This window comes from Monodelphis domestica, chromosome 1 (assembly GCF_027887165.1).
Source record: "Monodelphis domestica isolate mMonDom1 chromosome 1, mMonDom1.pri, whole genome shotgun sequence".
NCBI lineage: Eukaryota > Metazoa > Chordata > Mammalia > Didelphimorphia > Didelphidae > Monodelphis > Monodelphis domestica.
In genome coordinates, this window is record NC_077227.1 from 556,076,600 (window position 1) to 556,100,847 (window position 24,248).

Consider the following 24,248-nt stretch of genomic DNA (forward strand, 5'->3'; position numbering starts at 1 on the left):
ACAAAAAGGGGGAGGGAATTCTCATTTTTCTCAAGTTGATGTGTGTAATTTAAGGTATCCAATAAGAACCCTATATAGAAATTCTCTTCATTGGGTCCTTGAGACTATGAAATCTCCATTGAGACTATAAACTCCTTGAGACTATGAACTCCAAATTATAATGCTCAGTAACAAACATGCTCAGTGGACATTCCACAATCATGTAGATATATTCTATTCCTGCTTTCAATCCAACTATGTAAGAACTTGGGAACAACATGCTTCCTTTCGGCCATATATGGCTCATGCATATGAGTTCCTTCATTGATTGCTGAGCTAGATGATAAGGATATTATATGTGATAAAAGTGGCAAGTTTCAGCTGATGGAACTACTTCAGATGCAGCTCATGATATGAAAAGACATGAGTCTAGTCAGTGGGGAAGGGTGAAGAAGGAAAGGTCCTTCTCCAGATCAATGTAATAGGAAGGATTTTCTCATCCCCCTTTCCTTCCCCATTCCTTAACTGGAATATGGACCCAACTAACCTGGTATATACCAGGGGACCCTGATTGTTTAGCCTCTTCTTTTGTGCTTTTTTTTTTTTTATTAGAGAATTGACTGAGCCTGGAAAGACCCTGGAAAGTCCTCAAATTTGGGGGCAAGGACAGTGTCTACAAGATTAGTTATAGTGGTGGCATCAATATTGAGATCAGGCTTGGGAAAAGAAAAGGTTTGGCAGAGAATAAAGAGGCTTCTGAAAAGACCAGAATTGGCAGTTTGATGGATCAAATGCCCATTGCAGTGGTGACTGTGAAATGTCAAATTACTAGCCCTCTGGCAGGCAATATAAATTAGAAGCCATTACATTTTATTTTAATCATTCTGTAATGTATTCTATGATCCTTTTATACTTAGCATTACTTTTCCTAGATGGGCTTAACTACTTGATTCCAAATCCAATTCATGTTTGCACAATAGGTACTTTTTAAAAAATTGATCTCTCTTTTGGAGAAATTTTAGAGTAGAGCCCCAAATAGTGTTATCTCCTAAGTAGTTGCTGTGAGAAAGAAGATCCAATCAATGTGAGAACTGGAGAACCTGTATCTCATATTGGTAAGTAAGGGTCTCCTAGCATTGATCTCTGTAAAAGGCCACATGGATAGATACAAAGAAAGGAAGAATGAATATCTTGAGCCTCTGCAAGAAAGCTGTACCTTCTATGCTAGAACATATAATAGATTATATGATAGCTATGTAAGAGAGATACAGAGTGCTAGGAGAGAAGGGTAAAATCACATCAGTGGGGAAAAAGGGAAGCTTCACAAGAGAGATAATTTTAGTCCACTGCAGAGTATGGGTTTTAGTGGTTTGGGGGAACTTGAAAGATGGTAATTCCTTCTTTGTCTTCAAGGATGTCAATCACTTTCTTGACCATAGTGGGGCCAGAACATCTAGATCTCTTGTGTTTTCTTAATGCTATTTTAGCAATAGACCCGGACTACAATCCATTCATTTTACAGACGAGGGAATGGAAGAGAGAGAGATTAGGTAGTTCGATCATGTCCACACAGTAGCAGTGTCAGGATTTAACCTGTCTGCGAGGATTCCAAATCCTGTATTTTTTTTTCCCCCACTCCTGGGCTCTGACTATATTTTTACGGAGGATTTAACTTTCTAACTGCTCTTAAACCCATTCGATACAGATAGAGATCAGCCTGATCAGTTTTGCAGATACCTTCTCTGGGGAGCTTCCCTGTCCCTCTGTGTCCCTGCATGGCCCCGATTCCTTTCCTCATTCAACAGTTGGCTCAAACTGGAAGCTGTGCCTCTCAGCCTTCCTGGTTCTCAGCACCTCCTGGAAAGAGCAGGGCACTGAAGGTTTTTGCTGGACGAAATGTCTTTCCGCACTAGGACAGGGCATGCTCAGTAGCCCAGGCTGGTTTGGGTTACAAAGAGGCATCTTTGGTGCTACTCTGTTTCAAAGCACCAAGAAGGAGAAGCGCCTCGGACCTTCTCTAGATGGAGCCTGAAGCGGGACAGCCCCCCAAGTGCGCCGGTGCCTCCTAGTCTTGGGGACTGCGCAAGTGCAGACCGTGAGAACCAGTTCGAGAGTCTGGAGAGAGCGCGCGTGTGTGTATGTGTGAGTGTGTGTGTGCGCGCGCGGGGCGGGGGTGTGTGTGTGTGTGTGTGCAGGGGGGGAGGGAGGGAGGGAGGGGAGGGGGGGTTCATAGAAGCAGCCTCGGCTTAGCCAGAAGCAGGAGCCTTAGCGCTTGGAATGTCCAGTACAACCTCAGCTTCTTCGGAGCCTGATGTTCTGAGCACGGTTCCCTGCCCACTTTCTCTCTGAACCTGACCTAGGGGGACTTGGCCACTTCATCATGTCAACCCGAACCTGCTGAAATAGTAATGCATGAGAATGTCAGCGCTGAAAAAGGTAAGAAACCTACCGCCCCCCCCCCCAACACACACACACACACACACACACACACACACACACACACACACACACACCAGAACTGGACAGAACCAGAGGAGGGGAAACCCAGAGAACTGGGCAGAGGGGGCAATGGTGAGAAGTAATAAGAAGAGGGTCCGTCTGTCTCTATAGTGGGAGGGGGGGATAGAGTCTACAAATGTCCAGTTGTACCCAGGGGACTGGTTTCGGTCCGATTCGGGAGTTGGCAAGCAGGGCTTTTTTAGTGTGGCTTTGGTACTGCAAAGTCTGGAACGACCGACTCTTAGAAAAACCTCGGACAGAGGAGGTTGGTTGTTAGCAGAGTAAAGCTGGAGAGAGAAGAAGACCGCAGGGCAACAGCTCCCACTGGCCACATTTACAGGGAGCGATGGTGGGGTGCAGCAGCTGCCATTGGGACGTGCTTCTTGCTAGTAGATGCACTAACCCATTGGGGGATGGAGTTTGGCCCAGGGGATGGCCGGGGACCGGCAGCGTGTACTCTGTGTAAACTGGCTGCATCTGCCTTTGATTTTCGCTGTGTCTTGCTTTCTCTCTTCTACGTGGGGTCCCAGCAGCTGGGGGTGGTTGGGAAGGGAAGGGAGAAGCCAGGGCTAGGGATAGATGGAATGCAATGATCCTGAATGGAGGGCACTTATTTCAAAGGCTATTTCTTCACCACCAACTGGCCACTTGGGCAGATTTCGGAATTTGGAGGGGCAGGAGGGGCGAGCTTCTCTTCCGCAATAGGGTCGCAGCAGGTGCAGCTGCTGAGAGGATAGCAGAGCCGAGTTTGATGTTTAGATGCGGAGGAGGGCTGGGGAGGGGTGCTGTCCAACTATGCTGGGGTCTCCGGGGGTCCCGAACCCCTGATGTGTAGGGCAGCAATAAGAGGTGTGAAATTATCAGTTGTGGTTCTCCGCCAGCTGGAGGATAGAGGTGGTGAGTGTTAGATACTTGCTCATGAAGCTTGAGAGTGGAGTGAGGGGGCAACCTGCGGTTCTTTTGGGTAGGGGAACATAGGGTAGAGATCACTTCCCCCAACCGAGCTCCTGAGGGATCCCACAGAAGGTGCCCAAGCGTGGCAAAAAGACGCCAACGTAGATTTGGAATGACTGCTGTTAAATGTGGCAAGAGTGCTCAAGCTAAGGATGGATAGGGGTTCATGGAGGAAAGAGGTTGAGAATGTATTTCTGCGAAGAAGTGAGAAGCTTTCTTGACAAATGGGGGGATGGGGTGGAGAAGGAGGTTGCTAGCAGAAGGGGCGAGTGTCCCCTGCTTTCCAAATGTGAGTGGGGAGCACTGGGGCTTTTTAAAGGGTGGTTGCTATGCGAGGCAGAACCCAGCACAGGATTTTGTAACTAAGCCTCCCCCGGTGGCGGCTGTTGCTGTTCTCTGGATTTGTTCTCCAAAGATTACAGGCGATATAATGATGATGATAATTATTACAGTCCTGGCATACTGAGGGGGTGGCGTGTGTATGTATGTGTGTGTGTGTGTGTGTGTGCGCGTATGTGTGCTACAGGAGAGGGAGAGGTGGGGGAGCGACTGTCCTGGCCGAGCGCATCCCAGGTGTGGTCCAGTGCTCAGCCTGGGGAGGTGGGGGTGGTGGCGGGGGATGGGGATGGAGGGATAAGCAGAGTAGATGGGCTTCTTTGAAGACCTGAGCTTTTCAGCCGAGGGAAAGAGCTGGGCAAGTCAGAGTGGGGAGAAAATTCGGCAGGAGATTAAAGAGTTTGAAGAGAGAAAGAAAAGGGGAAAGAAATCGAGCATTAGACAAGGTATGGAGGTGGAGATGAAAAGCAAACTGTAAACATAAAAATGAAAGAGCGGGTTTATTAAATTAATTTAATTAAAAAAACACCAGTTACTAAAAAATCACCTTCTGTTCCTTTTGGCTTTTCCCACACTCCTTAGGTCATTGTAGCCCAGCTCCTGTATGTATGTGGCTTCTCTGAGGTGAGGTGGTGACTTCCCGGAAGGGCTTCGAATTTGGATTCTGACTTATCCGTGGAGGCTACCTCTTGTATTGATTAAAAATAAAGCGTTTGGCAGTGAATTTATTTTCCGTGTTTATTACCTCTGCAAGCCTGTACTGTGGGTGGTTTTGAAAGCTCCAAAAGATTGGTGGTGTTGGTGGCGGGGGAGCGTGGAAGAGCACCAAAGCTTTCTTTCTCTGTCATCTTAAGACTTATGGCAGGGGAGGAGAGCTCTTTGATTAGGTGCAGGGGCACTCAAGTAATTGGCTTCCCTTAGAAAATACATCTTAGTGGCCTTGAATTTGTACTAGCACTAACCAGCTCTCTTGGAATTATTGCTTCTGTGTGTATTGGACACAGCAGGGCTAATTGTGACTCCCACAATTCTAGAAGTCATATGTGATCTTCAACATGCCTTTATTTGCAGACAGGGATCAATCACAGCTGTGATTAGAAAATAACTTGAAATCCTTAGTGTACCTTGAGGGAGTCCTATCTCCATCAGAAGCAGTTTCTCCCCTCACTCATCTTGCAGCTGACAAAAAGGAAGCTGATCTCCATTTGTATGAAGACTTCTTGAATGTGAGGTTAATAAAGGATTATGAAACATTCTTTTTCCTCCTTTCCTCCAGGTGCTCCTGGAAAGAGTAGTAGATAATGCAAGCATAAATGGGTGAGATGAAAAGATGGGACTTTGGGCAGGTCAGGTTGTTACTCTGCTTAAAGGAAAATGTCATTAATCAGGATTTTCCAGTAGCCAAATTGTCTTGTGCAGGCGGCTCTGGTGAGTCACAGCTTTGGCTTTAAGACTAATTGTAGAGTGTGTATATACCATTTCCTTTTTTGATGGTGTGACTTCTTCATTGCTCAGTAGAGAACAAATTAGAATACTTTATACTCCACATCTGGAGACATGACTAGCAGACTAAAGGGAATTCTATCTGCTCAAATACATCTGGGCTGTGGGAATTGTATAAAGGAAAGAAAATGGCTGTCAAATGACTCTGCCCTTTAAAATATAGTATAACTATTTGTTTCACTTGCCTTAACAAATATAGAATGCTATGAATTAAATAGCTACATATTACAAAGTTGGACCTACCAAGAAGATTCTTTTTTTTTGTCTTTGTAAACAATGTCTGCTCTTTCTTTTCCTTTCCTTTATCTTTCTCTATATCTCTGAACATGAAGTCAATATGCTTTAGATACTTAATCTACCATTTCATAAATTCACATCTCATTTTAAAATGAAAGGCAAACTCAAGAAGCAAGTGGATTAATGCTTCAAATACTGAAAGTAAATAAGTGTTTGAAATTCAAGTTTTTGTATTACCAAGTGATTTTCCCAGATAAGCCTAAAAAGTCAGCTTTTGAAATGGTTGAACAGTTAGTTCTTCCAAGATTTCTTTCTACATACTATACAATTAAGAATGCAATATTGCTAGAACTAGTCATATGCATATGCTTGTATGAGACACAACGGATAATCAACTTCAGTTATGAAAACCTGGGTTTAAGTCCTACCTCTGACACATATTGCTTGTTTCACCTTATTTATTGTTGTTTAGTCATGTCTGACTCTTCATAATCCTTATGCAAGTTACTAAACCTCTTGTTACCTCCAGAGAACTCTCTAAGTCTAAATTTTGGAGCAGTTGTAATCTACGTTGGTAGGAGTTTCCTCACTGGAAGTTCTCTTTGCTAGTGAAATTATAGAACTCATTGAAAAATATTTTTCTTTTATTTCTTATAGTTTGTGCCTTTGTAGACACATTATTGATATCTTTTTTTTTTACTTTCGTAAAATTTATATTTTAATGTATTTCCCCATTGACATAAATATATATTTTGTGGTATTTTATTGCTTCAAGTTTTTTTCCCCCTTTTCCATATTAGGTCTGAACTGATTTAAAGTATAGGTGAGAAAGAAGAATATCACATTTTCATATTAAATATTTTAAATGAAATAAAAGAATGTTTTTTCAAAGTCAGTCTGTTAGTTCAATCTTCAAATTAGAATTATTTTTTAAGTTTAAAAATTGTTGGAGTATTTGCTACTTCTGTATACAATGAAATATTTTCCAAAGGTGAATATAGTAACATCAAATAAATATCTTTGTACTTAGCACATATTAATACTCAATAAACACTTGTTGTGCTAAATTGAATTGATTGAGTTATTCCATTCTATTTTATGTACTTTTAAATCATTCATTTACTTAACTGATGATTATTCTGATATCAGGTTTTTGAATCCCATTTTCATCATTTAGTGTTTATTGAATATCAGAAATTGATATACCATGGCAGTTCATTGACTGCAATTGAATAAAAAACAGCTATGATTCATCATTTTGAGCAGTGAGAACAATATTTTACAGTGTTGCCAGTATATTGGCTATTAAAGAATTAGAGGCTAACATATAGGTCAAAGCACAGAACAGTGAACAGTTTACTCTTAATCATAGTTATACCTTAGAGACATTTGTCATTGAGTAAGTACATTCATTTAACCACATGCTCCATTGCTTAAATAAAAGTTTATTCTTTTCCAGTCTGGGGTTATGGAACAAAAGCTTTATTTATGAATTTTTAAAGTGGGTATTTATTATGAAAATACTAAGTCAAATCTTTGGTGTGTATTTTCAAACCAAATCAAGTATTTATTTAATCATTCAATAAGCATTTATGAAATAGCTGCTTTGTGTTACACCTAAATGATGATAGAGGATTTCTGGTTTTATAAGCAAAAAAATAGAGTTTAGGATTGGATAGTCTTTTTACTATGTTTTAAGATCAAATATCTTTAGAGAGAAATTTCTGGTATAATTTCTCTTAGATGTGATTGAGCAATGATACAAAATTTGAAGAATCCAACACTGTACTGGGTTCCTAATAATTTATCAATTTGTTCATTCCACATGCTAAGTTAAATATCCATTCATGGATTTTATAAGGCAGCGCATGATGAAGAGCCAAATATTTGACAAAATATTTGTTGAAGATGTTTTTGAGAAATTTCTTGCATATAAAAAATGAAGTCAATAAGGCAGAAAAACCTAATGGTGGAAGAAGTGCTATTTTTTGGATTTTGAAGATTTAAGCTTTGGGTAAGTTGAAAAAGAGGATGTGTGTATTACTAAAGATATTACTAAGGAAAATAATCACATTTGTAACCAGAAGACTAACTCCTATGACTCTATTCTGTGGTGCTGAGTCCTTAATTTGCTTGCAAAATAAAAGTGCTCTTTTAAAGATTACTTTTACCTGTCCCCACTTTGTGTATAATATTATCATTACTTCTAAAATAATTTTCCTGTATAGATTAACATATTAAATGTTTCCAGATGCTCCGAAGATGGCATATATGACTTAAATATTTTAAAATAATAAGTGAATATGGTTTTAAATTTATAAGTATAACTATTAGATATCAAAACCATAATCATCATGGGGATAGGAATAGAAAATAGATGTGTGATTTAGATGATAGAGGGAATGCCTGAATAAGGAACCTTCCTCTATCCATGCAGACCTACATTCAAATTGTTCATAAAGGTCATCCATGGTGAGACTGATACCTCTTGACAACTCTTGAATACTTTGCTCATAGCTACCTCTTTCTCCTCCTACTGAATTTCTCTAGAGAGAACTTTTTAGTTACAACATTTTGTCTTAATGTTTACCGTCTCAAGTCATGTTTAAAATGAAATTTCATGGAGAAAATTAAAAAAAAACATACAGTGAAGTAGTTGTTTCTTCTAACATATGTATATATATATATATAATATTTATTAAATGCAGTTTCACAATATCTATATCTTACCTTAATTAGTTAGAGGATTGACTTCTTTAGATCATCCTACATAATTAAAAAAAAGACTCTTACTGATTCTGTGATAAATCCCAAGTTAAGAAATCTTTATGTAAACACTTGTGACAGCCTACAATTTTTTTTGAAAATTCCATCCAAATTTTTCCCTCATCTTTTTTACATTTGTCCTTTAAAGATTTAATGTCTTTTTTTTTGTTCATATCAGTTCTATCCCTCAAACTTTTCCATGATCTTCATTTTCATGATCTTTATTTTAGCTTCAATTTGATTGTGAAATGCGAAGCTAGTATCTTCTCTGTATATTTTCGACATATGATATTCAGGACAGACTGGAAAACTAGGTGTTGTTGTGTTTCCAGTCTATTCTACTTGAAAGAGAAATGTTATGTTTTCTCTAGGTACCAAGAACACTATTTTTCAAAGAGTTTCTTTCTATGACTTGTGAAAGAACAGAGGTCATTGTATTCCATCTTTAAAACAATCCATTTAAAAAGGTTCAATAGAATGATACTTTAAAAAAGAAATCAAAATTCTCAAATTTAGTCTCTGAAAAATATTCAGTTAAAAAATAATCCAATCCAAAAAATGTTTGTCCCTGGGCCCCTAGTAGTTCCATTTGATTACAAATTAGATTATTTTTGAACTCTTAGTTTTTGCCTTGTGTTTCCTACATAAACAATTGTCAATAGGCTCTTAAAACTAGTTTCCTTCCACAGAATGATCCATTTTCATTGTATTACTGCCTGTTACAAGATGGCTTCATGACTTCAATATATTTTCACAAGAAATATTGTCTTCCTTTTTAAAGTTGCCCTTCCTCCTTTCTGCATCCTAGTCTTTTCTTCTCTTTCTTTCCTTATTAATAGAATTCATCCACAAACATCCCAACCCCTCCTTGCATCACAGAAGGCATCATCTGGGAGACAAACATGTTCATACAAATTATATTTTCCATGTTTCCACCTTTCAGTTCAATCTCTGGAGGTAACATTTACAATTTATTCTTCAGGTATTAAATCTATAGTTGTCTATGATGTTCTCTTAGTTCTACTCATTTTGCTATTCATTATCCAGGACAAAATAGATGAGATGCCAACAAATATCATATATACTTTGCCTGTGGTGTTTTGTGACCTTGTTCTGAATTGTACTTAATTGCTATAAGTTTATTTAATAATCATAGTTAATCATAGTTTGGTGCCTAACTTTTTCCAATCTGGAAAATCATAGATTAATCTGAATTGGAGGTGAACTGATATAGTAGAAGGAACATTATGGAATCAGAAGAGTACTGAGTTATTAACCTGCCTTTGCTCTTCCCTAACTGTACTGTGAAGATAGAAGTAGCGCTCTTTGTTATTTCTAATGTTATCAATCAGCAACCTTTAGTTTAATCAATCAAAAACTGAAAACACCCCTACTTAACACTTGATCAGTCACTAGGTGGAAGAATTCACAAGTCAAAAACTTCCAAAGGGGACTGTCCATCCCTGGGTAGGGCTGAGCAGTTTGGAAGCTTTGATTGGTTCATGTGAGGAGGGGAAGAGACAGAAAGTGACATGGAAAAAGGTCTATAAAAAGGCCATGACTTCCTGGATTTGGGGCTTCTTTTTTCTTTGGACTTCTGGCTTGGAGTCATTCTGCCTTGATGCTTGAAGAGGTGCTTCCCTTAGATCCTGTGGTGGTGAGTGGAGTGATTCCTTCCTTGGTTCTTCAGTGAGGAGATCATCTCTGCTTTTTGGCACTTCAGCGGGACACTCCATTCAGCATGAGTTCTGGTAAGATTCTTGGCAGTCTTAGCTTCGTGTGCACTGAAGGTTCTCAGCATATTCTTCAGTGTCTCCTGGATCTTCAGATTTCAGCTTCCTAATTAAGACTTTGGATTCTGGTAAGATTCACTTTTAGATTCATATTTGAGGTCTGGAGACATTAGAATTAATTAGGGTATTTGTAGCAAGGCAGTATTTTCTTTCTCTTTATCTACATTTTCCCACTTTCACTCTTTCTACCACTTTGTAAATAAAGCTGCTAAAAGTCATTTTGTCTTAAGCTGTAATATTTTTAAATTGGCGACCACAATATTACATCAGAACTAACTTTCATATTAGCATAAAAATCTGAATTTAAATTCTTACAGTATGACTTAGGGAAAGTATTTCATTTTTCTGAGCTTCAGTTTACTATAGTAGTAGTAGTAGTAGTCTCTCGGTAACCGAGGATGACTATTGTCTTTGTGTGTTTTTGTGCACAAAGATACTTGTGTATGAAAGAGATTTAAGTGGAAAAGTTGATGCACAGAGACAGTCCCACTCTCTCGGCATTGGAAGCCTGGGTCCAGTGGCATGAGTCGTTACATCTGGAGACTTCCTCACCTGCATTGGATGGCCATGTTGTCTTTTGTACTCCAACACGCCCTAAGCACTCCACAGTGCCTTGCTGTGTCGCCCTCTCAGCCGTTGAACCTTCTTATTGGTTTCTTCCGTCTGTTCAGCTGAAGCAGTCTTCACATGCTGGGTGAGCAAAGCCCTGGTTCACCAGGGGTCGATGACCCGATGGCTACCCTCACAAGGTTTAGCTGGCCTGTCGAAGCCGTTGCCCGGGGTGTGGCCGCTGCTGCATGCTAGCAGCTACTGGGAGCCACAAGTGAGAGCTCGGTGTCAGGTGGGGGTCAGAGGCTGGAGAGCTGCCCTAAGATGGCACGACAAGCCCTCCTTACCAAAGATACTACCCCTCCCTGAGCACCCCATACACCCCTAAAATATAAATACCAATGCAATGTGATAAGTCAACTAATGACTATTTGTTGTTGTCGTTTCAGGTGTGTCTGACTCTTCTTGACTCCATTTGGGGTTTTCTTGGCAAAGATACTGCAGTAGTTTACCATTTTCTTCTCCATCTCATTTTTCAGATGAGGAAACTGAGGCAAACAGGGTTAAGTGATTACCCAGAGTATCTGAGGCCAGTTTGAACTGAGATCTTTCTGACTCCAGGTTTAGCACTGTATCTACTGTACCACCTAGCTGCCCTAAGTGACCAGTGGATAGTGCTAGATTTGAATTCTGGAAGACATGAGTTCAGATCTTGCTTTGAAAATGTGCTAGTTTTATGACTGTGGGTAAGACATGTAAACTTCTCCATCTCTTTCTTCAGATCTATTAAATAAGATTAATAGTAGTAGCTACCTCCCAGAGATTTATAAGAATCAAATGAGATTAATTAAACGAGATTGACCTAAGTGTTCACATATGAAAAAACAAGAGAATGAAGTATCTACTTCCTAAATTATGACATGCAATTAAATATGCAAATCTTGAAATACTATATAAAGTTCATTTATTATTATTGATTGTGCTTGATTACATTGGTTTTGTGCAAAAGAGGTCAGTCATAGGAGTTAAAAGTATCTAGTTTTCACTTCCATTAAAGCCCTCTGATGACCCATCATGACATGGAAGTGTCAGTCATTTGACAAAATCCATGCCAACAGAGCACAAGCTTTAGTAGATATTACCAAGATGGAAAGACTTTAATAATGTACTGGGAAGTAAGTGTACTTGGTGGCTATGAAGTTTGCTAAGTCTTGAAATCATCATCAGAAGATAAATTTGTGTGTGTGTGTGTGTGTGTGTGTGTGTGTGTGTGTGTGTACCCAGTAACTCTTGATGGTAGTTTCTATTAAGGGCTGTGATCAATGTTGGTGGGAAGAATTGCCCATCGCAATGAACTAATAAAGTATTAATTCAGTTGTTGCCTGATCTAGAATCTCTTGACCAACATTTCCAACAAATGGTTATCCAACCCCTACTTGAAGACCTCTAATAATATTTGAGAAGGAACTTTCTACCTCTTAGGGCAGTATATTCCACTTTTGAGTAGCTCTTGTTGTTAGGAAATTTATGCTTAAATCCATCCTAAGTTTGTCTTTACAACTTTTACTCATTGTTATTAGTTCTGCCTTTTGAGATTGTCTAATCATTCTTTAAAGTGAGAGTTCTTCATAAATTTGAAGATATTTATCATGTCTTTCATAAGTCTTTTCTTTGAGCGAACCACAAGAAGCTCTTCTGAGTGATCTCCATATGGCATGTTCTCTATTCTTCTCAGAATTCTCATTGCTTTCTTCTAGATATGTGCCATCCTTTCTATGCCATTCTTAAAATATGATACCAACAACTAGCACATTATTTCAAATATTACCTGACCAGGGCAGGGTACAACAGAACTACTACCTCCTTTTTCCCCCTACATATTATTTCTCTTAATTCAGTATTCAAACTAGCTCTCCCTTTGGTTTTTTGTCTACTAAATCACATAATTGATTTCCAGTCCAATATGGTCTTCTAGTGATGCATCTTTGAAGTAATCATAATAATTAATATTAATAATTAATTCTAGTATTATCTTTGAAGGATGGAAGTAAGTATTATTATAAAGGATTGTTAATGAATGTTGATTTCCATTTTACTTTCTGGGGGTTTGTTTTTGCTTTCATCAATCAATTAGCCAATACTTATTTTATGTCTATTGTCTACAATATAACATGCTTTGAATTGTGGGAGACAAAAATTTATAGAAATCCAGAGTTTTCTAACTGGGAGAAACTATAGAGTTTATCTACCCTAGGCTGTTCATCTTATAGGTAAAATGGAATTTCATAGAAGTAAAAAACCGAAACCAAGAGTACACAGACAATAACACTATTATGGCATGGACCTTGTCCTCACACAGATAATTTTGTAGATGAGGATATGTTGGATAAGCACTTTAACATGAAAAGTCAAATTATAACATGAGAATAGTGTGAAGAATATATATGAGCCTGGGAAATAATTGAGTTTATGGCAGTAATATAACCATAACATAAGAAGTTATCGTGATTTAACAGAAAGAACAATTTCCTTAAAGCTAGGCAACAGGTTGTTATTCTTGTTTCATCACTGTCTTCATGTCCTTAAGAAAGTTACTTTATTACTCTAGACCTTTATCTTTTAATAATCATGTGTTAAGCACCTATCATGTGCCAGGCACTGTGCTAAGTCCTGGAGATACAAAGACAGGCAAAGACAGTCCTTGCTTTCAAGGAACCAACAACCTAATAAGGGAGAAAAAACATACACAAACAAGCAAGTTATATACAGGATAAATTGGAAGTAATTAATAGAGGGGAAACACTAGCATTAAGGGCTATGAGGAAAGGCTTCTTGAAGAAGGGAGAATTTTATCTGGAACTTTAAAAAGCCTGAGAAGCTGGGAGGTATAGATGAAAAGGGAATGCATTACTGGCTTGGAGAATTAGAGGCAGTGAAAATGGGTGAAATCCAGCAATGGAATGTCTGATGTGAAGAACAATGAGACCCTGAATCAGAGTATGTGGAGGTCAGTATGTTGAAAGAAGTCTATAAAAGTAGGACAATTTAAAAATTTGATCCTGGAGGTGATAGGGAGGAGCCAATGGAGTTGATTGAAGAGGGGTACTTTATGAAGTTCAATTTGATAGCTCAATGGAGGATGGATTGGAGTGGAGAGAGGCTTGAGGTAGAGAGAACATCAGGCTATTTCAGTAGTATAGGAGTGAAGTGATGAGGGTTTGAACAAGTGTGATGATGGCAACATCAGAGGAGAGAAGTGGACATATATAAGTGATGTTAGTAAGGTAAAATCAATAGAACTTGTTGACAGAATTTTATGAGGGTGCTGAGAGAGAAGGAATCAAGTATGACCTTTAGAATATGAGCCTGGGTGACTGGGAGGATAGTGTTGCCCTTGACAGAGAACTTTGGAATTTAGAAGGGTTTTTTGGGGAAAAAAAGATTAGTTTTAGACATTTTGAGTTTAAGATGTGTAAGGGTTTTTGTTTTTGTTTGTTTGGTTTGGTTTTAGGTGTCTAAAAAAGGCAGTTGAAAATGTTGGTCTGGAGGCTAAGAGAGTGATTAGGGGTGTAGAAGGAAATCTGAGAATCATTAGTATGGAGATAATAACTGAAACCATGAAAAGATGAAATCTGGTACAGATGGAGAAAAGAAGGCTCAGGACAGAGTCCTCAGAAACAACAACCATAGTTAGCAGTCACGACCTAGATGAAGATCTAGCAAAGGAGATTGAAGAGAGATCAGCTAGGTGGGAAGACAACCAAGTTACAATAGTATCACAAAAACCTAGAAAGGAGAGTATGAAGTATAAAAGAGTGATGGCTTCAGAGAGATCAAAGAAGATGAGCATTGAGAAAAGACCATTGGATTTGATTATTAAGATCATTAGCAACTTTGGAGAAAGCAATTTCAGTTGAATGATGTTCATTCTTTCATCTAGGCTATAGTTAAGAAGGCAGTAAGAGAAAAAGAAATAGAAGTGTTGATTATAGATAGTCTTCTTAAGGAAACTAGCTACAAAAAGGAGGAGAGAGATAAGGAACAATAAATAATAGGGATGGATAGACCAAATAAGGAATTTTTGAGGACATGAATATATTTGTAGGTTGCAGTGAAGTAGCTAATAGACAGGGAAGGATTAATGATAAATGGAAGAGTGGTAGTGGCAAAGGGGACAATCTACAGAGGAAGATGAGATGGAATGGGAATACCTGATCATAGAGAGGAATTTGCCTTTACAAGGAAAAAGACCACCTCATTAAATGAGATAAGAGCGAAGGAGGATATAGTGGCAGAAGGCATTTAAATGATGTGAGATGAGTAGGAGGCAAACAGGAGCTTTTAGCAAATGGCCTCATTTTTTTTTCCCCAGTGAAAAATGAGGCAAGACTCTAAGCTGAGATAGTAGGGGCATGGGGAGCCATGGCAGTTTTGAAGAGGTTTGAAAAGACTTGGAAGAGTCACCATAGTGAGTAAGACAGTCAGTACTGAGTGGTCTGGGCCCAGTTGAAATTATGTAACATACATTTGTAATGGGTGCAGGCAGCCTGATGATTTTCTCAATCTTTGTTGAACAATCATGGGTTTGAGAATTAGATGATTTCTAAGGTTTCTATCACTGAATGGTACTAATGCCTGAAATATAATATTAGCAGTGATTCAAATAAAACAGTATTAGCAAAAGAGTACTTTGCCAGATACATAGGTCTTTTTTGATTCCCACTGGCTATTAATGACCTTTTCCCAATTATATTATATATTTTTTGCATTTATAATTTACATTTAGTTTTGTGTACATATCCCTTTTTCTCTGATGGAGTATAAAGTCCTTGAGGGCAGGAATTGTTTCCTTTTAGTTTTTATATCCTCAACACTTTGCATAGTACTGGTACACATGGGCATTTAATAAATGCTTGTAACTTTCAGGATATCATTTTTTTGGGAGCTAAAGTGAAACAGTATTTATGAGCTACCTTAGTTGCCCCAGACTAAATGCTATTTCTACTTAAGGGCAGAGACTAAGGTTTTTAAAAAAAAATCCTTCCCTTCCCTCTTAGAGTCAATACTGTGTATTGGTTTCAAGGCAGAAGAGCAGTTCCAAGGCCAAGCAAAAGCAATAAAGTGACTTGCCCAGGGTCACACTGCTAGGAAATATCTAAGGTTAGATTTGAACCTACGAGCCCTAAACTTGGTTTTCAATCTACTGAGCCATCTACCTGCCCTAGAGAACAAGTCTTTTAACCCTACTTATTCAGGATAAGCATAACCATGCCTATTTTACAAGTGGGAACACAGAAGCATTGCAAAATGAAAGACTTTTTCTGCTGTAAGACACAAACATGAGTGAGAAATAAAACCCGAATCCCTAGTGTATTGTTTTAGCTGTTGGACCATGCGACTTCTGCTCATTGGGGAAAAACAGCATTTAGTTTGTGCAGAATTGTTCCTTTTGCACAAAGAATGAACTTTGAAACTGTGTGTTTGGAGTGAATATAATACAGTGGTTAAGTCAAAGGCCCAACAGTCAGATATTCTGTTTTCAATATTATCTTGGCTTTGGTTCTCTTGCCCATCCCCCTCAGGCCCATATATGGCTAGGTAAATCAGTTGGCTGATTTATACTTTAGCTTTATTGCTGGTGGGAGAGAAACAAAAAATTAATTAAAATAGACTTAAAGGACTAAATTCAGTTTTAGTTATAGAATTATCCCTATTTGGTAAATGTTCATCAGGGAGGAAAGTGAAAAAAGGTTCTTCCTATAGGAGGAGCCTTTTTACAAAGATCTTTTGTATATGAGGGTGGGGAGTTGTTCAGGGGAGCTTCCTCTTCTCAGACTACTTGATTAGTTTTACAATCAACTTGATGAGATTATAGGGCACAGCCCTGCTTGGAGCAACCTGTAGAGCCTCTCTCTCATTGAGGAAGGCTTGCATAATGATATCTTATTGAGAATACATATAGAAATTCTCTGATTGGGTCTCAGTGACTGGGACTACCTCCAAGGTCTTTGAGATTTAGGGGCCAGACAAATAAGGGGCTAATATACATTCTTATTGGAAGAGCCCTCTCTACTATGAGTTATAAAGAAGTAAGTTGGTTATATTTTTTGGTTTGTTTTTCCTCTTTCCCTTGGATGTCTAGCTAATCCAGAGTATAGTAGAGGGGAACTTCATGAGGATTGTAAGGGAGGAAGGTAGAAAAATGCTGAAATAGCTAATGGAGATTTTTAATAGAAGCATATAGTGAAATGAAGGTGTTTGCCCAGGTGGCCTAGCTTTCAAGTTCCTGGTGCTTTCTTCCTTTTTGTTTCCTTTTCTAAGCACAGGTCAGAGACTAGAATTCTTGAAGATGGACTTCCCTGCTCAAAGAGCCAGGTCACTGAGAAGAGTTCCTGCAAATGGAAGAAAGTGGATATGATTGCACATTGTTTGAGAGGAGATACCCTAAGAGTGGACTTTATCAGCCTTGGAGATTGCATTGTGGGTAATCTCAAGCTCAAGAGTCCCAAAGTTCAAGCAGTTGGGCATTGACCTCTTAGAAAGTGTGTTCATTAGGAGAAGGAAGAACACCTCCAGCACAGTCCCTGAAGCAGGAAGATTGGAATCTTATCAACTTTCTTGGTTATTTCTCTGATTGCTCAGATAGTATGGGTCCTGTAGAAAGAGGATTGCTTGTCCTGAAGCCCCACTGAATATATTTACTTTCTGGGGAAGAACTGAATGGGTTATTTCCAATGCATTATGTGCTTCCACATCTATTCATGAGATCTTATCAGTCGTTTCTATCTGTATTTTCACTAATAGGGTAAAATAAATGCCATTCCATAACCAGTACCCACAAAGTACCTTGAGTTGTGTTGGAGTTTGGGAATCCTGTTCCCCATGTTTGCCGAAACCTAGACATGAAATATACCATGAATATATTCAGAGATTTTCCTTGAGAAACTTCAGTAGGGGCAATGATCTAGAGAGAGAAAATAACCCTTTTGGGCTCTAATTCCCCTACATGTCTTTGTCTCCATTCCACTCATTGTACATATTGTATATTTGTTGCTCCACTGTTTTAGTAGTGGACAACGGTCCATGACCCTTTTTGGTGTTTTCTTGGCAAGGATAGTGGCATGGTGTGCCATTTGCTTCCCTAGTTCATTTTCCAGATGAAAAACTGAGACAAGCAGGTTAAGTAACTTACCGAGGATCACACAGATAGTAAGTGTCTGAAACTGGATTTGAACTCATGAAGATGAATCTTCCTGACTTTAGACCTGGCACTCTATCTATCATACCACCTAGCTGCCCAGTTATTGTATGTAAATTCTGTATTTACTTACCTAGAACATTTTGTATACCCCTCTTAGAAGATAAATCTCTCCTAGAGAACAGGGACTCTATAATTTATTTATTTGTATCACTAGCACCTGGATCAGTCTATTTACTGATTGATTAAGGTTGTGCTCTAGGATTAGATCCAGTCTATATGATCCTGGAACTTTTGGTTGGCCTTGGGACACATATTTTATATATATAAATTTTAATTTTATTATTTTTTAAAAAATTTAAAATATTTTTCCATGGTTACATGATTCATGTTTTTCCCTTCCCCTTTTCCTTCCCCCCTCCTGGACCCAACAAGCAATTCCACTGGTTATACATGTATTATCACTCAATACCTATTTCCATATTATACATTTTTTTGTAATAATCTTTCAAAAACCAAAACCCCACATCCTATATTCATATAAACACTTGATAAATCATATGTTTTTCTTTTGTATTTTTATTCCCACAGTTCTTTTGATGTGGATAGAATTCTTTTTCATAAATTCCTCAGGATTACCCTGTATCATTACATTGCTATTGGTAGCAAAGTTGATTACATTTGATTGTTCCACAATGTTTCACTTTCTGTGTACAATGATCTCCTGGTTCTGCTCATTTCGCTCTGTATTAGTTCATGGAGGTCTTTCCAATTCATATAGAAATCTTCCAGTTCATCATTCCTTACAGCACAATAGTATTCTATTATTTATACCACAATTTGTTCAGTCATTTCCCAATTGAGGGACATGCTCTCATTTTCCAATTTTTTTTTGCCACCACAAAGAGCACAGCTATGAATATTTTTGTACAAACATGTTTCATTATTATCTCTTTGGAATATAAACCCAGTAGTGGTATTGCTAGATCAAAAGGCATGCATTCTTTTAAATGGGCCACATATTACATATGCATTCACTTTGAGTTCTGAGTTTGCTTGTGCTTACTCTCACTCCTAGGCTTTCTATTTTCCTGTGAAGAGATTACAGTCCAATTTAAATAAAAATATCAATTTAAAAATGTTGTAAGGCTAAATCCAATTAATTGTTGCTTACTATTAGTTCATGGGAAGGTAGATGAAACATCATACTTGGAGTTAGAAAAATCTTGGTCAAAATCTCATCTTAGACATTAGTTATATGACCCTTGGCATGTGATAACTCTTTGTGCCTCAGTTTTTTAAATTGTAAAATGATGGGGTTGGACTCTATGGCTTCTGAGATTCCTTCCAACTCTAATCTTATGGCATTATTTTATGACCCAATATGTAGTATCTCAGAGCTCAGTCTACAGACAAGGTGGACTAAGCTCCATACCTGCATAATATTTATTTCTTCCTCACTCCTTGAGATAAATCCTCTGTCCTGCACTCAGGTTCATTTATTCCCTATTTCAGAATAATATACAAACAAATGGAACCCCCAAGCTCCTGACACATCCTCAGATCTCTCTATCTGCACCAATTTACCAACTATTCTATGCCCCTAACTTTGCACATTTAAGAATGAACTTCTTGTCCATATTCTTTAACATTAGCACCAAGTGTCCATATTGGAGATTTTAAATAAACTTCACATCTTTTTAGTAGTATTAGGGAGCTATATGGTCTTGCTCTCTCTTGATTACAACTGTACTCTTTTGACCTTGTATCATTGAAGCTTTCATAGCAGTTGCTCAGGTGGAGGATATGCTTCAGAGTTCTCTGCTTTCTGTTACTGAGTCCTGATCATTTTTCTTCTGCTGACAGAGTATTTTAAGTTCCAGGTAAGGTTTGAAAATTCTATCTCCCCCTTTGCCCACAAAAAATTAAATATTCTGCCTGTTGCTTTCTATGAGCCTTCTTTATAAAACTTGAGCTTTCACAAAATAAATACCTGCATGCCATAGTTGATAGAATTTTTTGGCATTAAATCTATGTACATTTATAAAAAGAGATATGGAAATTTAGTCTTCATGTTTCCTTCTTGTGTCTTCTGCCTGAAGTAAATGCTTATCTCATCTATTTCTCATGATGGTTCTTACTACCAAGCTTCATGACAAGTGGTCAATCCTTGCATTCTACATGCTATTCAGGCTATGAAAACTTGCATCATAGCTATATTCTTGTGACTAGTATTAAAGGCTCTTCACTTGAGAGTAGGGATTCTCTTTTGCCTATATTTTGTACCTCTAGTGCTATGTACAGCACCTGAAATATAGGAGTCACTTAATAAATGCTTGTTGATTTGCTAACTAAAAAACTATCTCTTCTTAATCTTCTCTAATGTCTTACAAGCTTGTTCAAAGCATTTGTTCTAATCTACAATAATTATACTTGGCATTTATGTAGGATTTTAAACCTTGTAAAACATTTTACATATATTATCTTGTGTAGAGCTCATCATAACCCTATAAGATAAATATTACAAGGCATCATTATCTTAATTTTATAGATCAGGAAACTGAGGGTCCGATAGGTTAAGTGACTTCCAAATCCTCATATAGCTGGTAAATGGTGAAAAAAAGACTTTGAACCTATGACTTTCTGACGCCAAATATATCTAATTTTTTTGTTAATCTCTGACTCTTCATTATTGCCCCTTTATGATATACATTCATTCCACATAAGGTCTCATGGTTCATTAACTCATCTACCTTGCCTTTTTCAAACCTAGGTCTAAACCCCTTCCTCCAAGAAATCTTTTTCAATGAATTAAATGAATTTCAGTGCCTTTTATTGTTTCTTTACTCCATTCTCTCTGAATATATGTACTGACACAAACTTGGAATACTACTTCCCTTCCCCACTCCTATTCTCTATAAGACTTTATAATAAATCACTAATATATTCTATCTGAAATCTCAACTTACAGTCCAGAAATATTGTTGTAACATTAGTGTTTTGACCAGTTTCCAAGAGCAGCCCAGATTTTCCCTACCTTTGCCCTTACTCCAACTACTCCTTTGTTCCAACTTTTACTCAACTCAGTCCCTGTGACTTCTTCCTGGGTACCCTGTGGAATCCACATAAATTCAAGATGCAGTGGCTTCATGATCAGAGGAAGAAGGTTTGAAGCCTGGATCCAACACTTTTTAGCTTTGTAACTTTGTTCAAAGGACTTTCAATTCCCATGTCTTGGTCCCTGCAGTTGTCAAGTAAGGAGGTTGGATCAGGTGATAAGATTTTGAATAGTTCTTAGTTTTATAATAATATTCTTTGAATTTATTATTTCAATAAATATTCAGTCACACAAAGATCAAAGATATGGAGAAAAGGACCTACTTGTACAAAAAATATTTATAGTAGCTTTTTTTTTTGTGGTGGAAAGAACTGGAAACTGAAATGATGCCCATCAAATGGGGAATGACTGAAGAAGTTGTGGCATATGATTGTAATGGAATACTATTGTGCCATAAGAAATGACAAATAGGATGATCACAAAAAATCTGGAAATACCTGAAGTGAAGTGAGCAGAACCAGGAGAATGCTGTACACAGAAATAGCAATAATATATGAAAATCAACTGTAAATGACTGAACTGTTGTCAACATTGCAAGGATCAAAGACAATTTCAAGGGACTCACGACAAAAAAGGCTATCTTCTGCCATAAGAGAAACTGATGGAGTCTGAATGCAGATTAAAGCCTAGCATAGGTTACTTTATTTCCTTAATGACTTTTTCTCTATTATAAACAATATGTATCTTTTTTCACAACATGTTGAACATGGCAATATATATTGCATGATAGCATATATATGACCTATATTATATTGCCTGTTACCTTGAGGAGGGGGAAGAGGGAGAGGAAGAAAGAGAATAGTGATCATAAAATTTCAGACCATGATTATTAAAATGGTATTTTCATGTAATCTGGAAAAAATTTAAAAACAGAAGAAATATTCAGTGTGTAAGCCTTTAAAAAAGCATTCATAGATTTTCATTTTTCTATTTGCCAAATGCAGTTTCCTGTATAGATTTATTGATTTTACATATTCTTTATTCATGTACCATTTTCTTCTGAAATTTTCCCTCTGCATAAAAAGCCATTTATTTCCCCTCAAATTTTTCTATGCTTTTATCACCTTCTTATTTGCTGTAACGAAATGGCTTTAGTTGTTTTAGTTTCTGCCTAAATCTGTCAGTACAGATTTTTCTTCAACCAGTAATAACTAAAAAATAAGTCAATTAACTAAGACATGTCTGAGTATACAATGTGTGTTTTGTGCTGTCCTAGGTATTGTCCTAAAGATGCATCATCCTATATTTAATTAATCATTCAACAAGCATTTTTAAGTGCTATGTGCAGTCTTGCAGTGAATCTCCTCTTACATTATCAGAAGAGACAGTGTGCATATAAGTATGCAATTTATATATATATATATATATATATATATATATACGTATAGACCTTTGCCATATTTTATATATATATGTATATATATATACACAATGCTACTATAATACACATATACACAATGTAAGCATACACATATGTATATATTTTTTCTCTGCTTGAGATGGAAAAACTTCCTCTACTAATGCATTTTAGCACATTTCTGTCCCTGCACTTTATGGTTTTAGAAAGCTATCTGGGAAAATGAGCACTTGAGAGGTTTGACCTGAACCAAGAACTAAGTTCACTTTGCCATGCTATCTCTCATACAAAATACAAGTACAAGATGAATGCATATTCAAGGGTTATGCTGGTGTCTAGGGGAAGGGAGAGAAGGTGATCAAGAACGACCTCATGTGAAAGAGGCATTTGAGTTCATCTAAGAAGGAAAATAGGAATTCCAAGATGTGAAGGTGAGGAGGAAAATCATTTCAGGAATGGGAGACAGCCCATGTGCTGGGCATAGAGATGGAGTATCACATATGAGGAGCAGCAAGAAGGTCAGTTTGTCTGGACCACAGGATACATGAAGGTAAGTAATGTAACTTAGAAAGATGAATTTCAAAGTTTTTTCCCCCAAAGTTTATAGTCTTAGTTGTTTCAAATTTCCAAAACATTTTTTTCCCATCGCATTATATTTTCACCTTCTAACTTCTGATTGTTTGGAAGGCAATGTATTTTAGTGAGTTTAAGCTCTCTTAATTAATTTCTTTCTTTACATCTACTACCAATCTTTATTTGTTTGTTTGTTTTTTTAATTTACAATTAACAGAATACAAACTCCTTAGGGAAGTTTCAGATAAATCTTGACCAGGAGGTTTTACTTTACCTCGTGGCTTTATTATTCTCTGACTCTATAGGGAACTCTTTCATCCCATCTGCCTCTACAGAGCAATATACTGTTTGATTATTTGTGTATCTAAGTCTTAAAGATATTTTACCTTTTATTCAACAGTGAGTACTTTGACTTTTCAATTTGCTTTTATTACTTTGTTTTTTTCCCAGCTAATATTGTGCATGGATGACTTAGATAGATTCATGTTTCAAATCTAATGTGTCTATTTTACTTCCACTATTGTATATAATTACTCTTTATCTTGTTTTGAAAATCCTTTTCTATTCTGATGCTGGCCTTGCCACTATTGGTGTTACCTTGGGTAATTAATTTCCTCTCACTTGGTCCGTTTCTCTGTAAAATGAGGGAGATGATTAGACATTTTCTAAGAAACCTTCCCATTTTAACAAGATTTTTTTCCCTTGCTGATGGCTTTTGTGACTAAATCTCTAGTATAAAAAAGCAATGATGAAACACTTTGATAGAAAGTAGCACATTTAAATGAGGGTGAGCCTCAATTGTCTCTATTTCAAATGCTTCAATAAGTACATGATGGTAACAAAATATTTCATAAATATCACTTTATTTGAAAAGCAGTCATAAATATAGGCAGGTGCAGAATTTGAGAACTAGAGCTTAGATATCTTCAAAGCTCAGCCTTTCATTTTATTAATACATTTTAATATTTCAAACATAAGTATGGTAATTTCTACATTATAATTTTTCTGGTCCTATATACAGTTTGGAAATTATACAGAAGACATTTTTTCAAAAGGAGAATGAAAAAGATTTACCACACGACTTTCAGGCCTAAAAGATTTGAAATTTTAAATACACATATATGGTGACATCTTTTTGTAATTATTTGCACAGAGATGAGCAAACTTTTCATAGTGTCCTCAATTTTTTGGTTCTTTCTTACCTTTATTCCTTCCTTTCTATCTCTCATGAACCTTTCTCCAAGATTTGTGAGGATTGGAGCATATTTGATCAAAATAGATACAGCTGTACAAGCATATGGCCTAAACCAATTTTTAGTAACCACAGGGAAAACTACAAGATAGCTAGATGGTACGGTGGATAGAATGATGGTTCTGGAGCCAGGG

The 24,248-nt window shown here is 37.4% G+C and overlaps 1 protein-coding gene across 2 annotated transcripts in view; it reads left to right on the forward strand.

The window, feature by feature from the left end:
- The first annotated feature begins 1,918 nt into the window (after window positions 1–1,918).
- The window catches only part of DLGAP2 (DLG associated protein 2), a 1,318,656-nt gene continuing 1,296,326 nt past the window's right edge, over window positions 1,919–24,248 (forward strand). The window contains exon 1 of one of the 2 annotated variants that reach the window (XM_056813399.1): window positions 1,919–2,415. In XM_056813399.1, the coding sequence (XP_056669377.1) occupies window positions 2,392–2,415 (24 nt within the window). In that variant the 5' untranslated portion in view covers window positions 1,919–2,391. The remainder of the gene's footprint in view (window positions 2,416–24,248) is intronic. The other variant, XM_001381443.4, reaches the window with a different exon arrangement.